The sequence below is a fragment of the Danio rerio genome, chromosome 9 (assembly GCF_049306965.1).
Source record: "Danio rerio strain Tuebingen ecotype United States chromosome 9, GRCz12tu, whole genome shotgun sequence".
NCBI classification, from domain to species: domain Eukaryota; kingdom Metazoa; phylum Chordata; class Actinopteri; order Cypriniformes; family Danionidae; genus Danio; species Danio rerio.
This window is the reverse complement of record NC_133184.1, coordinates 30,020,086-30,036,428: the sequence shown is the minus strand read 5'-3', so window position 1 is coordinate 30,036,428 and position 16,343 is coordinate 30,020,086. Positions and strand designations below refer to the sequence as shown.

The 16,343-nt window shown below is 37.7% G+C and overlaps 1 protein-coding gene and 1 long non-coding RNA gene across 2 annotated transcripts in view; one reads left to right on the top strand and one right to left on the bottom strand.

The window, feature by feature from the left end:
• Nucleotides 1-16,343, bottom strand: part of LOC141376143 (uncharacterized) — a 139,513-nt gene that overhangs the window by 92,660 nt on the left and 30,510 nt on the right. The window lies entirely within an intron of this gene.
• klf7b (Kruppel like factor 7b) overlaps nt 1-16,343 on the top strand; it is a 53,564-nt gene that overhangs the window by 31,967 nt on the left and 5,254 nt on the right. Inside the window, 2 exon segments of the mRNA NM_001044766.2 lie at nt 2,740-3,349; nt 10,169-10,292. Coding sequence (NP_001038231.1) covers nt 2,740-3,349; nt 10,169-10,292 — 734 coding nt within the window.

Sequence of the window (16,343 nt, the reverse complement as noted above, 5' to 3'; positions counted from 1 at the left end):
TGTCTGTGCATAAGATCAGGGATGAAAAACTAGAAGTCTCTTCTATTGCATTAGATTCTAAAAACCCTTTATGGGATGTTTATCAAAAGTGCTTCCTACAGTCCTACAAAATGTTAAATAAATATATAAATACAGCACTTTTAACTCAAGTGTTGTTCTTAGTCACTACATCTTACACACATACAAGCACACAGACACACACATACACACTTAGGCTTCCCATCAGCAAATTAACTGAATAAAGAGCCTCTCTTTGCTGGGTCGTTTGAGTGGCTAATTAGTCATCAGCGCATGCTGTGTAGGGAGAGAGAGAGAGAGAGAGAGAAGAGCGCTGGAGAGAGATCGGTTTTGCATCAAGAGGTAGAACTTCAAACGACATCTGATGAAAGCCAAAATGCTTAATTAAAATCTATTTGTATGAGGAAAAAATCATCATAATTTCAACCCCAAAAATAGAGAGGGTGTAAAAAAAAGGGCTGTTTTGTTAGATGCGGGTGGAGATATAAACACATTAGTTTAGATAATGTGCCGACTTTATTATCCAAGCAGGGAGCGGAGACAGCGAGAGGAACTGACTCTGAGATTGGCGATAATTTCCCCTTTGTGTCTAACTTGGACTGTATCCACATTTGCTAATAACAGTTTTGCGATTCTCCCCCTCGTCTCTCTCTGCCCGCTCTTTGTCTGACATTGCCTCTTAGAGCTGCCTATGAACCCCCTGGCACTGCATTTATAATAGATGGAGCTCAGTACGCACAATATAAGCAGGGTATGAAGGGGCTTTCTACACTAGCAGCCAGTCCCGAAGAGTTGATTCATCTCACCGGCATTTTCTTCTCTTTTTTTCGTTCATGTGGCTGTGTAGATGCCTATAAAAAGTACAGTGTGCTCATCCCAAAATCTTTCAAACCTCTGCCATCCCTCAGTAGCATGTTGCTTTAAGCTGCATGACATAGAAAATGTATCCTTATGCTGCTCTGTGCTTATCAATGTAGGTTGAGTATGTCCACGGAGCATCTATTAAAGTAATAAGACCTACAAAATGCACAAGAATGGAATAATTCCAGAGGTGCATGATCTTTCTTGGTTGCTAAAATTCATGCTCACTAAAACATGGCTTTAAAAAGCCTCAGTGAATGGATAATTCATGTGCTTTCCAGGTAGTGCTCAGAATCATAAATGAACACTGAGCTCACTGGGAGAGCTTGCAGTGGTAAATTGTAGCTGCTGCAGTGGACTGTTTTAGTTATTTTAGTTTTGTTAAAGCCTACGCCGCATTACATAACACAAGTCAAATTGTAGCTACAGTATTAGCTGTTCTTTAAATGTCACCAATGAGGTCAGAGAAAGTGCACAGGAACCATTTGGCTTCAGGTTAAATGAATGGTCAATACTTCACTAATGCAATAACTGGGTCTTCACTGCATTATAAACAGTAACCTCAAAGAAAGCCATGAATGTACAGCAGGTTTTGTAATTAAAAGCATTAAATTAAATTTTTACAGTGTTATAAATATTAAATATGACATACAGTAGCATTCTTGGTCAAAGACAGGTCAAGAGACACAGTTTGGAAACCTTTTCCCATATCATCTTGCTCTCTCCCATTTTGCTTTCTGTCATCACTATACTGTCCTATCTCAATGAAGACAAAAACTTAAGGTCACACTTTATTTTGATGGTCTGTTTGTTGAATCTAAGTTACATTGCATCTAGATGCCAACTAATTCTCAGTAGATTATAAGTAGAGATGGGGTAAGGGTTTAGTGTAAGTGTACTTGCAAAGTTTCTAACTATAATCAATTTAATGTCTGTTAAATGAGCAGTATCAACTGATAATAAGCAGACAGTCTACTAATACTCAAATGGACCATCAAAATAAAGTGTTACCAAACTTAATCTTTGGCAAAGTAGACTCCGTACATTTGTATTTCTTGCTCTATTTTGCAGATTGCCTAGTGGCAAAATAAAATAAAAACGTGTATAAAACATGTGTATTTTAATTAAGTAAACAAAACAAAAAAATTTGTACAGTTTATTTAGGTCTGAGATAAAGTAGATGACAGAATAAGAGTAGATAAATGACATACGGCAGCTGTAACCTACAGCTGACTTGAATTAAATAACCGTGAGGTTTACTCCACTGCCAGTGCAGTGCCAAAGTGCTTTTACCGCAACACACTGAACAGAACTGTCTAATATCCAAACTGGCCACTGTGACTGGGGAACAATAATGTTAAACCACTGAAAAAGAAACTGCTGAGTGAGCAGTCAGTGAGCCATGATAGTGCCGTCTTTCTTTTTCGTCCTCCCTCTGTCTGCCAAAGTATTCATCAGAGGAAAAACCAGAGTGAGGGGAAAGGTATCTTAAGTAATAAGACGGTCATTTCTCGCTCAATAAGTACAGTACGAAATGTGCTACGCTACATGGATAAATACTGCTCCCTCAACCGCAGCAAGTGCAATAAAAATTCCATGGATGTTCAGGTTTTTCTCCCAGAAAATTTTGCCCCCCAGCTGCACTTGAACAATTTTCTGTGCAAAAAGTCTCTTTGTAGCAGATGTATTCATTTACACCTTCCAAAGTGCAACTAACTGAACCAGTCCCAACTGAAAAGGTGTTGGCACACCACGTGTTTTGTTGTAGCACATTCAACTATACCTGAGTTTTTGAGACACTTAGTACTTAGTTTTCTGAGGCTAAAATCTCATGTTTATGCATTTCTGTTTCCCCTGCAGACATGTCTGGAATTGGAGAGGTACCTGCAGACAGAGCCCAAAAGGCTTTCAGAACTCTTTGATGAGGAGCTCGACTGCCTTCTTACGCCAGCATTCATGAAGGGAGACAGCGACGAGGATTTGATGGACCCTTTGCTGCCCAGTTTATCCGACGAGCCTAGCCCCCCACCTCTGCTTGTGTCCCTTCCCAAAACCCTCCACACCCCAGCCAACACTAAGAGTACTGATGCAGGGCTCAAAGAAGCCAGTGGAGGGGTTAATCCAGCCCAGTTAAATGCAGTCACGTCCCTCACGCCACCTTCTTCCCCAGAGTTGGGTCGCCATCTTGTTAAGCCCACACAGACTCTTACCGCCACAGCTGATGGCACACTCACACTAAAACTGGTGGCCAAGAAAGTCGGCCTTGGAGCGGCAAAGCTGGTTGCAACGCATTCGATACCTTCACCACCAAATCGTGGCACACAGAGTGATGGCGAAGGAGGACTTGGTACAGTAGGTGGAGGGGACATCCCAGAGAACAAAAAGAGGGTCCATCGCTGCCAGTTTAATGGCTGTCGGAAGGTTTACACAAAAAGCTCCCACCTGAAGGCACACCAGAGGACACATACAGGTGATTGACTGCAGACATTATATTGTTAATTTTTATTCACATGTTGTTTCCCTCGAGAGTGTATAGCAACTGTAGCTGTGCACGGAATGCGATGAAGTTTCAGAGTTTGGAAAATCTTCTTTGCCTAGGTTCCGTTACCATAGAAGGGTCACACAATATCTTGTGAAGCTAACTCGATTTCTGCAGCACAGCCCCAAAGCAAGATAGCTGGTTTTCTCTCCCTGCACCTTAATCTCAGACTAAAATGAGCCTAGCCACACCATTCAAAACCTGCCACTGCAGTCAGTAATTGCAAGATGATTGATAGACCGGCTAAGCTAAATCTCGTTTCCCAGCTAATTCAGGCTCGCACGCTCCGGTGCTGTCGTTGCTGCCCTCTCAATGAACCTGAGAGCATGTTGCACTCTGCCATGGCCCCGAAACCCACTGTGACAGTGGCCTCAATGCAGCGTATCTAGCCCCTGTGGCCAGCTGTTGACTAGCTTATAGAAGGCACTTTTGCTTTTGAAGATGTGAGGAAGCAAGTAATAACAGGTAAAATGGGAAAATAAAAAACCCTGAAGAGGCATTTTGGCTCGTCATATTATAGGTTTATTGCAAGACAGATTTATTAATTTAATTTGCTTAATCCTGTTTTTTGGTTGTTTTCATAGATTTCTAAAACAGGGAGATTAAAAATTACATCAGGATTTAAGGGAAGACTACATGCTGCAGGACTCTATGCTAATATTTAGCTCTTGTGTCCCTAAAAAGCGATTCAAAAACAAGGCAAACTTAAAACATTTCTTCTTAACCTGATGCATTTTAAACTAGCCAGAGGAATAAATAAATAAATAAATAAATAAATAAATAAATAAATAAATAAATAAATAAATAAATAAATAAACAATGAAGTGTCAATATGTCTGGTGTAACCTGCACACACTACCGCATTTTATTCTAGATATTCATGTTTCAATTTAGAACTTTTACCAAGGAAATAGCCTGATTATTTAATGTCGGCTTGTAGACTAATGTAGACTTAAATAAAAAACACAAGTTTACACATTACTCAGTTGGTAAAATAAATCGTGCTATGTTTTACATGTATTTGAACTTGATGGTGTCTTAAAGCTAGGGCCAGACAGAATCTTTTTTTTTTTTTTTTGCCATTTCTGCAGAAAAAGAAAATCTTTGGATTTTTCCGAAATAATTTTAGTAGTATCTTAACTAAAAACGTAATATATTAAATAAATAAAAAAATTATACATTTTTAACTTATGTTTAAAATGCAAATTCAATTAGATCCACTTATTTGGTAAACAAAGCAAGTCTCTCGTATTCGTATAATATATCTACAAAAAGACTTATTGTATTGTACATAAAATTTTCTTTATATTCTTTTTTTTTCCACATTTTATTTATTCTATTATTATGTCACAATAATATTCGTGAAATTATTTTAAAAACTGAATAAATAGAAAGTAAATACATAGACTCAATGAAGGGCTAAAAATCTGTGGAAATTTGTGGATTTCTGCTCGTGCAGATTCCGTGTGGGCCTAATTATAGGACATTTCCACCACTCTAGCTAAAAACATATTTTTTTCAACTGGGTGAACCTGGGAAATGCGAGCGCACACAATATGCACACCTAATATGTGTGTGCCCACAAAAAATGCAATGTGAACGGCCCCGTGTGCAGATACCCTTCCCTTCACATTCAGAAGATACCTTCACTCAGAGTCTTGCACAAAAATTCTATTTAGCCTGTTTAGGTTGATTGTTGGATACCTGTGTCCTCCTTGGTGACAAATATTGTCGTGGAATGCTTTCGATTCAAGTGCTTCAATAAGTTGCTGGACGAGTTAAAAGCAGTCAAAAGATCTTTTGAGACTTGACATAGACTGCATTTCATAGCAATATTGTTGTTTTTACGCTCAATGAAATCAAAATGTCTGAATTTCCACTTAAGGAAACAGCCACTCTTAGCAGCAACCATTTCAGCTTGCGTTCTCCAGCAATTTAAAAGTGCATGCTTATTGACGTTGCAACAGAAAACGTGATTTAATAGCATTTTTTTCTTCCAAAAACTATATTTGTAATGTAAGCAACGCAATTACATTGACTTTAGTAACTGTAATCTAGTTACACAAATGAAATGCCTTACATTACTGGGTCCCCCAAAAATGTAATTAGTAGGCCTATGACCTCAATAATTTTTGGTGATGCAATATATATAGCTCATGCATAAAAAAAACAATTCTTTAGGTGTCAGTGTCAGTATGGTTAAAAAAAAAAAAAAGACGCTTGGATTTACTATTAATTACTATAGTTCATTTTCATGTGGGTGTCTGACAGCTGAAAACAGATCTGGTACCAGATATCGCAGACTCTGTTACTTTTTAAATTGCACTTTTTTAAAAAAAATAATATTATTATTTACTTTGGATATGTGTTTTCACATTCTGATTCCAGCGCCTAATTATTCAATTGTTAAAATGAATATAATTAAATGAAATATTCTTTGGAAGAGTGTACTATATTGTGGCATTATATAAAATGGTCTTAAAATGGCAATAATATTGTTTAACACAATATATTTTGGCGTGATATATCTTAAAACAAAAAAATAGATATTGTGACAGGCCTAGTAATTAGAATTAGAATTACACCCAACTCTGGAAGGAATCGAGGAGTTTTTATTCTGATTGTATGAATGCATTAATGCATTCGATTGGGTGTCTAAAGTCTCTCAAATAAAGTTTTAAAATGCACACAATCATTTACAATCAATCACAGAGCAGCCTCTGTGCCATGTGGTAATGACATAGCCCTACTTTGCTTTGTCAACAGTGTTTTCAGTAGTTAATAACACATCCCTGAATGGGATTTGCAAGGTAAAAGTGGGTTACAATCAGAGAGCTTGTTTTGAAAAGCTACATGAGCCACTGGAGATGATGAAATGAATGGATGATAATTGGACCCTGCCACTGAAATCTAAACTTTGCAGACAATAATAGCTTGCCGGCACTCTGTCCTGAGGAAAATGTAATTAAGCGCACCATACACACCTAGGACACTAGTGCGAGGGAAGGAACTTGCTGTTTTGGAAGGAACCCGTTGCTAGGAGACCATATCAAAAGACTGTAATAGGTTGATTATTTGCAGCTCTAGACGCCAATAGAAGCTCCAATAGTCTAAACCTATCCCACCTTGCTGCTACCCTCTTTGGGTACAGTTGAGGTTGCCAGGCAACTACATCATGCATATCTAAAGCAAGCAATAATTGGTTGGTATTGCGGAGTGTCCATAGGTTGCATACCGACTGGATGCCTCTCTCTCTATTCTCCTTTTAACACTCTCTCTCTCTCTCTCTCTCTCTCTCAGCTGGTTGCTAGGAGACTCCATCATGCATCCCTGACTCTCCAAGTTATAATTGGCCTGTGTTATGGTTGCCGTGGTTGCAGGTCCAAGCCTGCCTTGCTGCTGTCAGACAGCAAGTGAGGGAACAAAATAAAGAGGGGGAGGAAGGGGGCTACGGCATAAGGAGGGAGCAAGCACGAGGGGGTCTTTGGCCAATTATTGAAAGTGTAGTGCGAAACGTTTGCTGTCTCACACCTGCGGCCCCGCCACTCTTCAAATGACACAGAGATGCTCTTTCTGCTCACTTGTAGCAGTCACACACCCGAGAGCAGACGTAGCTATATTTCCTCCAACTGATTTTATAAATTGAAGGAGCTCAAGGACAGGCAAACATAATAAAATAAACCTCAAGGCACTTTGACCTGCTGTTTGTCTGGTCGCGTCTTGCCTGGCAAAGAAAGATGAGGGATGTCAAAGAAAGCCTGCTGCTTGTTTGCTGTTTTCCCAAAGGTGAACTACTGGTAAAAAAAAAGGCCAAGGACATTGTATTATATTTAAAAATCCTCTACTCTTTGTCATCGAAAGTCAAGAAATACATCTTTAGGGGATAGAAAAAGAGACTGTCCAGACACCTTACGTGAAGCCGTTTTCCTCGTCAACCCTGCAGTGTCATTCTTTACTTTGCGTTGCATCATAGGACTTTCAGGACCGACCGAGCAATGTAGCGGTACACCCGATGTTATGTCATCTTTTACCTCATCTTGCATCATAAAGCTAAAATACGAGACTGGATAAATAGATGAAAAGTCTTTGATTTCATAACAGCAATATGTGCTCCCATAAGAGCTGCATACATTTTTAGGATATGAAATATTGCTAGGGAATGCCTTCCACTTTCCCCACCTCTTATTGGATCATTTCTCCTTACAAAAAAGGAAAATAGCAGCCTGTAATCATTTCCATTCCTCTCTATGATTTTCTCCGTCAGTATTCAGAGTCAGTCACAGAGGTTCAGAAACATTCTTGAAAGACTAACGTAGAACTGCTTGAATTCCTTGCTACTCCAGGCCAGTTTACAATGGTTTGTATGATATTTTGATTTAAAAACGGATTGCTAATGACTAATCATTGATTTTTATTATTGATCTTTAAAATCAATAAATCTACCTACTACAACCCCTATAGAAGTACCATAGGAACCATTGTAGCTTCCAGGGGTGTAACAATGCATTCATGCATGCGATGTGTTGTCTTGATTATTTTTAATATACTGACAATATTATCAGAATCAGAAAGTGCTTTAATGCCATGTTCAAACATATGAGGAATTTGTTTTCGTGACAGAGCTTCTACAGTGCAACAGAGTTACAGAGACAGGACAAGAAACAGAAAATGAATATATTTTGAAAATAGAAGTGTTACGTCTTGATTATTTGTAGAATAAGTCAGAATTATCAACCCCCCTGAATTATTAGCTCCCCTATTTATTTTTTAAATTTATACTTTATATAGTTTTAAATTGTATGCCATCATTGTTGGGTCCTCCTCGAAACAAATAGATGTTACGAAACACCAACATGGTGTGGCTAAATATCAACTTTGATATAAACGGGCCTGGGAGTAAGTATGTTATTATTGTGGGAACACACAGAGTTCCTCTTGTGTGTGTGAACGCATCGATAGAAAGACTTTCTGTGCTGCTAATTTTTTTTTTTTTGTTTGTTTAATTTCTTTAATAACATTTGAAAGTGTGTAAATTCCCTTTTTGTCCTGTTTTCACACCTATGCGATATTGTGGGCTCATATAAAGAAGTTTGAGACAACAGTTAAGTTTTTTTTCTTCATGCCTCTCGAACTTCACCTCTCCTGAGCAGATTATAAATAATACTAGGACAGATGTTTCACAACAAGAGGAACATCTGCATCTCATTTACTGATCATGAAGCAGCCATGTTAACTTGCATGAAACCATCATTTAAATAATCCTACAGTGGCTCTTCGTGACTGTTTATTTAAATATAGTGGGTCTGGTATCTCCTGAAGCAAATCCAACGAAGTGTATAGTGACCATTCTCTGTCTAATCAGTATCTGCACTGTTTCCGTGTAACATTCTGGTAAATGTACAGCTCACTTAGAACCTCAAAGTTATGCCACAGACTCAATCAGAATTTAATCATACAATTTTGTATTATCAAATATCTCATCACTGGCCAAGAGTATTGATGCTATATTATATTGTGATGAGACGTCTGACTTACAGTACACCCCTAATAGCAACCTCCCAGAACACGCTAGCAATGATGCATAACCTATCAACTTACCTAACCTTATATATATATATATATATATATGTATGTATGTATGTATGTATGTATGTATGTATGTATGTATGTATGTATGTATATATATATATATATATATATATATATATATATATATATATATATATATATATATATGACTGTAATAGACTATCAAGCCAACCTAAATATTTTGTTATAACATGTTATTTAAATGTAACAAATATTTATGCAAAAAATTACATGCAGTATATAAAACCCCTAAATCGCCATCCTACCTGGTGGTCAGCCTACTTAAGAAGCATGTTAGGCACTAATTAAATAAATAACTTTTTCAAATTGGGCAACATTCATTTTAAATGGAGCTGTACTGTAGTTAGTAACATTGGTGCACACAACATTTGCTTGAAAACCTGGCAGCTCTTGTGCTGTGAATACGGCATTGTTTCCCATTAAGCATCATTAAGACCCCAATTATCATTACCACCTCCAGATCTGAATCAGTGCCATCGACACCCTCCCCATTCCCACCCAGGCCCCAGGCTGAAGCCTGTTCTGTTCCCTAGGAACACTGCCACTGTGCCGGGACCCTCTCTTCGGGTGCTGAAATCCCCCCCTTCCTTCCTCACTCAAGGCCATATTTTAAATCTGAGGCATAAAAATACGGCATGTGGAACAATTGGTATCTCCTTTCCCATCTGTTTAACTTCATTTGAATTTCAGAGCTTACTGGGAGGGTGGAGAACATTTAGCACAAATGGCTTCATTTTGGATACTTGACTTTGGGTTATGAATTCGTTCTGTTATGGTGACTGAGCACATTTATGCAGCCCCTCTTCAGTTTAAGAAAAAATGTAAAACAGTGATTTGATTGAATCAAAATCTGTTTCATTTTCTTTCTTTTCTATATATATTTTACATTTGACTACTGAGAATGCAGGAGGTTTGAGCTACAGCGCTGTAATTTGGAGAACTGGGCAATAAATGGTGTGATCCGATTGGCTGGCTAGGATATGTGATTGAGAGAAACAGTAATGAATGATGTTGATAATGGAACTGCTGACTGTACTCACAGTGGCACAGCAGCAGCCTCGCTCCAGAGGCGCACCATCTGTGTACAGGTGTGTGTGAATGGTGAAGGGGGGATTAAATGATGTGTGTTTGTGCATGCAGGTGAGAAGCCTTACAAATGCTCCTGGGAAGGCTGTGAATGGCGTTTCGCACGAAGCGACGAACTGACGAGGCACTACCGCAAACACACTGGTGCCAAACCTTTCAAGTGCAACCACTGCGACAGGTAAGAGAAGCACAGCAAAAGCTCCAAAACTAGCTTTCAATAAAAGTAAGCAAGCATGCATGAATTTAACCCTTTTTAATTCTGTAACGCTCCCACACACAAACTCAACCACGCTAGTCCACAGTCCCCAAGTGCCTATAAACAAATTCCTCCAGTTATGAGACCACAGGACTAAACTCTCTCCCTCTCAAAGAATCCATCGCACCCTCCCTTCGGCTCTTGTTTTCTTAAATTCTCTCTGATGGCATGCACATAGCAGTGCTGCATCGGGCTCATTGGAAGTTAGCACAGGCCCGGTTCCCTGCTGAATAACTCATTCACAGTCTGGTCCTGTGATACCCATTACCGAATTACTGCGAATATCTCATTCTCACATTCTGTTCCACTTTCCTCCGTCCTCCCATCGGTACGGCGTATGCCCACACTGTGGCTCGAGTGCAGGGAGAAAGAGAAGTTATAGGCATGGGTATGCATTCCAAGGTAAGAGGAGTTACATAACAGTAATATAAAAGAGATGGAGAGAGGCACAGGAGAGGAAATGGATGCACGTAGAGCTCTAGAGGAAAGACACAGCATATTTGATGAGGGTTGTTTTTTTCTTTTTTGCCTGTATGCTGAAACATCAGCATGGAGTAAGCGGTTTTTGTAGGACATTATGTGGAATAAATAATCACAATTTGCATACTATTAGCAATGCACTAGTATTATAATTCTGGTCAATGCAATAGTGCAAAAACTATTTTGGTGTCATTATGGACTATAAGTGGGATATATTAACTTTATTTTGTCCAAAATATGGCATTAAAATTGACATTAGATAAAGATAACATTTAATAATGTTAATTAAATTGAATATTAATTAAATATAAACTTTATAGTTAGATGCAAATGCTATTGTTAGTGTACAAATGGTTGAAATGAGCAGTAGTTACAGGCCCACAGCCAGCCTGGTGAAAGGAGTGCTTCTTTTTTTTTCAAAAAGTGGACCTTTTTTTCTATTTCATTACGAAGTTAAGTATTTATAGTTTGAATACTGCATTTTAGTGACATTTTAAGCATAATTTATTTCTGGATTAGCTTGTCGGGTGGCCATCATAACCACACTTTATGATGTACCAAAAACATTTCCTAAATATTTAGAATAAAAAATATGAAAAAAATTATATTTATATGTATTATTTTATCATATATCATAAGGAAAAGATAAAGGAATCTGCTAAAGTTTTAAATTAAAAACTGCCTATTAAGGCTAAGTCGCCAATTTTTTAGCAAATAACAAACACGCCAGCACATTCAACTTTCCTCAGTTAGAATTTGGCCACTTGAATAACAAAAAAAAATTACATAATAATAATAATAATAAGAAGAAGAAAACCAACGTAGAGCTTCACAATTTTTCTAGCCTCTCTTGTAAAAAAAAGTACATCTGAAAATTCCTGGAAAACAAAAATAGCCTTATTAGTATTAAAATATACTTGTATATGCTTCAAAAATGACTTTTTGTGCATCACAGCTTTTTATTTGTAATTTTTTTCTTTAAAGAATAAGGTCCCAAACTTAGAATAAAAGTTATTTGTAAAATGTTTTCACAATTGAACAACAATACAGATGGTCAGTAGTGAAAGATGACGTCACTTACGTCATATTTTTCTCTGTATTAAAGCTTTATTCGATGAGTTATTTTCACAATTTATGATGGCAAAGCAGTCAAAATTGAAGAAATGAGCTCATGTATAGGACACTTTTTGGACCTTTATAAGTGAGGGGGTGGGTCTTTCGAACCACCCTAACCACCACTGGCTATGGGCCTGAGTTAAAGACATACATACATTTTACCTGACCAATAGCAGACAACAATGCCCATGTGGTACAGAAAGTGTACATGTTACTTCAAGAAGCAATAAATAAAACTTGGTGTTAAATGCAAATGGATACAATGAAAAAGTCTGTGAATCAATATTGACTTACTAAGTCCACATGCTTAAGTATGTAGCTTGCAATCACCAGCAAAATACAAAACACTTTGAGTGCGCTGGAGCATGCAAATTTAGGATGCAATTTAGATTTGTTTTTTCCTCAAATATTTTGTTGGCAGAAAAACTGCTCTCTGGGAGTCCAATCACCATTAAAGAGTTGTTTTTCAATGAACCATAAAAAGTAGTATGAAAAATATCAGGTTAATTTTAGTCTGGAAAGTTCCTCTACATTTTGAGGTTTTACATGACTATGGAACTATATTTAATTATTAATAGCTACATTTTGACACACACATCCAGGCGATGCAGAGGCAGCGTGTTCAAACGCGTTTGGTGTTAAAGAGGTGAAGAGACACCGAAGCAGCAGAGAAAAGGAGAGATTTGCATTAGCATGGGGAGGAAGAGTGATAGCCTGTCAGGTGACAGTATTAGGGAGCTGTCACTCGGGCCTGGCATGCGGGCAGCAATTACACAGCGGAGGCCGCGTGCCCACTGAGCCAGCTCCAGGTGGAAGCACAATTAGACACGGCTCCCTGTCTCGCCGTCGGCATCAAACCAACCTCGTCGCAGCCTTTTGAAAAGTTGTCCATTGAACATTTCTCTGCTGCTCCATCACAATGAAGCTATTGCGTTCCCAGCGGACGAGTCACGGCTGGGACGGCCTCTGTTCTACAGACTGCTGCTGACACCTGAACAGCGCCGCTTTCCCCCGGGCACAGCAGAGCTCGTGAACTCTCAGGGGGAACACATGGGGAAATCTGTGTCCCTACACTCATTACTCAGTGTTTGGCAGCTATTGCATGACAAAAGGAGGAGGAGCCCGTTTGGATAAGCAAATCTACATTGGCAATTCTTTCTCTCTGATGTCAGGTATAAACAAGGGCATATTCAGAATTTGGAATCTAGCCCAAGCACTTCTTGCTGCAGATAAACCCCCAGCATTCTCGCTTATAAATCTTTTGCACTAAACCTGGAAAATGTGTTGGGTAGGCATGGGCCGGGCTGATTTTCACAATATTTTGATTATCACTCTAAAATATGTTTTGTTTTTTTTTGTAATGTTTGGGTAAAAAAACAAAAACTCTCATTGAACACAATACATTTTTATTTTAAGAAACATTACAATTATTTGGATCAGTAAACATGTCAGGCTAAATAATTAAACTAAATCATTGACTTCTGCTTTCTTCATTAGTTTTAAAAACACAGATTTCTTTACAATTTTATATCTTTGGATATAAAAGTAAGCCACTGCTCTGTTTAGGTCTGTTTAGGCAATTTATTTAGCGAAATGTTTGCTGAATCGTGGGCTGACCACTAGCTTTTGATGTGGATGGTCCATGTCTGCTTGAGATACTGTTCCCCCTAAAAAAAACTAAATAAATATAGTTATAAATAAACCTTGACTTTGAGGGCCTGTTTACTCTAATATGTTTTAGTTTTAAAACGGCGTTTCTGAAAAGTTCTCTGTCCACACTACACCAATGAAAATGCACATCATGTGACCATACACACACTCTGGCATGCGCTGAAAGCTGCGTCAGCATATTCACGCGTCCGAGCTCCAGGCAGTCAGCGGTAACTCTGAGCACACCTTCCTGGTTTAGAGTCGCCGAACATCGGCCAGTCCATCCCAAATCAGCCGCTGGATCTCATCTCTTTGTAGTTGTTAATATTGATTATTATTTTTGTTTACAGAATATTTTATTCAGCAAAAGAGACGGCTATTTCGTATTTCATCATGCATTTCCTCTGATAATCTTTATTGTGCATATAGCCTGACATCAAGCACACGTTGCCAAAACCACACAGCGAGCCTAATGTTTCATATTTTTCAATGAAAATGAAATTTATAAATTTGCATTCAGTGAAGCTGATGGTCATAAATATGTACATGATGCCATAACATTTTTGGTGTATGTTATGTTTAAGTTTTTAATATAACAATTAAAAAGAGTGCTTTATGTTTTCATTTTATTTTTAAGATAAATGAAATGTAGCCAGGGTGAATGGCGTTATATATTGTACACTGTCTTTACATTTGAAGATTTACCTGATTTGTCATCTAGTGTTCCTTATAAACTTGCAGAGACTGAACTTACAAGGAAAGAATGCAAGTCTGAACTTTGTGTACTTGATATTGAGAAAAAGACCCAATCAGGTAGTGCGAATGTCGGCAGCCATGCCTCCTTTTTCAGATGTCTCCTTTTCCCAGTCCACACTGACACAGAGCAGCATTTTAAAAAAAATGTCCTCTTCAGCATTTCCAAAATGCTTCGTTTTTGAGGCTGGAAAACGTATTCGTGTAAACAGGGCCTTACACACTGTGGTAAATCTTAAAACCCATTATAGTCCCAAGCCTACTTTCGGGGAGCATATCTATTTTGGATTTAAAAATACATTGAATTATAGTGAAAAAAAGAATATAAATGTTACCAGAATGTGAAGGTGTCCTTGTTGTGAAAGATTATTACTGTTCACTGGGACAACAATCAAGAATAATATGCTGGAATGGTGGAAGGAGGCTGTGTTGTACCATCTGATGCCCAGTTGAATCTGGATCAAATAAGCCACGGGCAAAAGGTGATTTAGAGTGCATATTGTTGAAATAAATGTGCAAAATTGGCCATCATGGCCTTCATTTTTGTAGCTGTCCACTTTCTGATCAGCTAAACACCTGAACTGCCAAAAGCTGTACAGCAGATGATAAGCTGTCTTTTTGTCATTACAATTCACCTAGCTGCTGTGGTTTGTTGCATTTATATGGCTATGTCCTTATTAAACAAAGGCAGTTGCAGATGTGGTAACATCACTGCAGAACAGAACTGAACATATATAGAAGCACACATTTTACTGCATGTCTTTCTTGATTTATGATATAGTGGCAGACATATGTATCTGTCTTAAACTGCAGAGATGCTCCCTCTGGAATAAGCTGAGGTTAAGTGTCTTGCATGAAAGGCTACTTCAAGCGAAATATAAAAACTATTTGGTGTAACATCATTTAAAGCAATTTCAAATTTGCTTAAAATTCAAACAGCTTGAGAAAAAAGCTTGTTGTTTTCTCACTGCTGTTATTTTTGTTGTTCTAGCAGGTTTTGAACCCACAACCTTTTGGCTCAATATAAATCTCAAATTTCAAAGTCAGCTCAAAGCAGTCTTGCTTTTGAAAAATTGTAAAATTACTAACATTCATCATTCATTCACTCAGTTTCTTTCAGCTTAGTCCCTTTATTAATCAAGGGTCGCTACATCTGAATAAACCGCCAACTTATCCAGCATATGCTTTACACAGCGGATGCCCTTCCGGAAGCAACCCAACAGTGGGAAACAACCATACACTCTTGCATTCATACACATACACTACGGGCAATTTAGCTTATTCATTTCACCTACAGCACATGACTTTGGACAAATTACTAACATATATATTTAGATATTTAAAAATCTAAAATAGATAATGTTAAAAATTGTTTACAATTACTTAGAATAAAAAAAATAAGCAAAAAGAAATCAAATATAAATATGCCCAGCAAGCATTTTTTTGTTTTTAAAATATGTCTAATAGATGTCTAATAGATGTCTAATAGACGTTTAAACATAGTCATCTTTGCTAAAACAAGGCTAAATTTGGACTGTCAGTGAACATCTAATAGACGTCTAAGAATAGGCCAAAACTAGACTAGTCATCAAATAAACAGTCTAGTATTGGCCTATTCTTAGACGTCCATAAGATTTTCACTGACAGCCTAAGTTTAGCCTCGTTTTAGCCAAGCTGTATACGTTTAGATGTCTATTAGACGTCTATTAAACACAAAATTGTTTGCTGGGTAGTATTAAAAAAGGATCTAGTATGCATTTACCATTGCTCAATTTTGCAAAGCCCAGTATTAATATTATTCCAATATGAATTTGTGCAATGCAAATATTGTGATTAAAATTACGAGTCAGTGGGTCCTAAAAAACCCATGCTGATTTAAATTACCTGTAGCAAACCTTAAACAATATGGGTCATTTTAGGTTATATTAAAAAACATGAATCTAAATATATGTAAATCAAAAACAGGCATCCAGG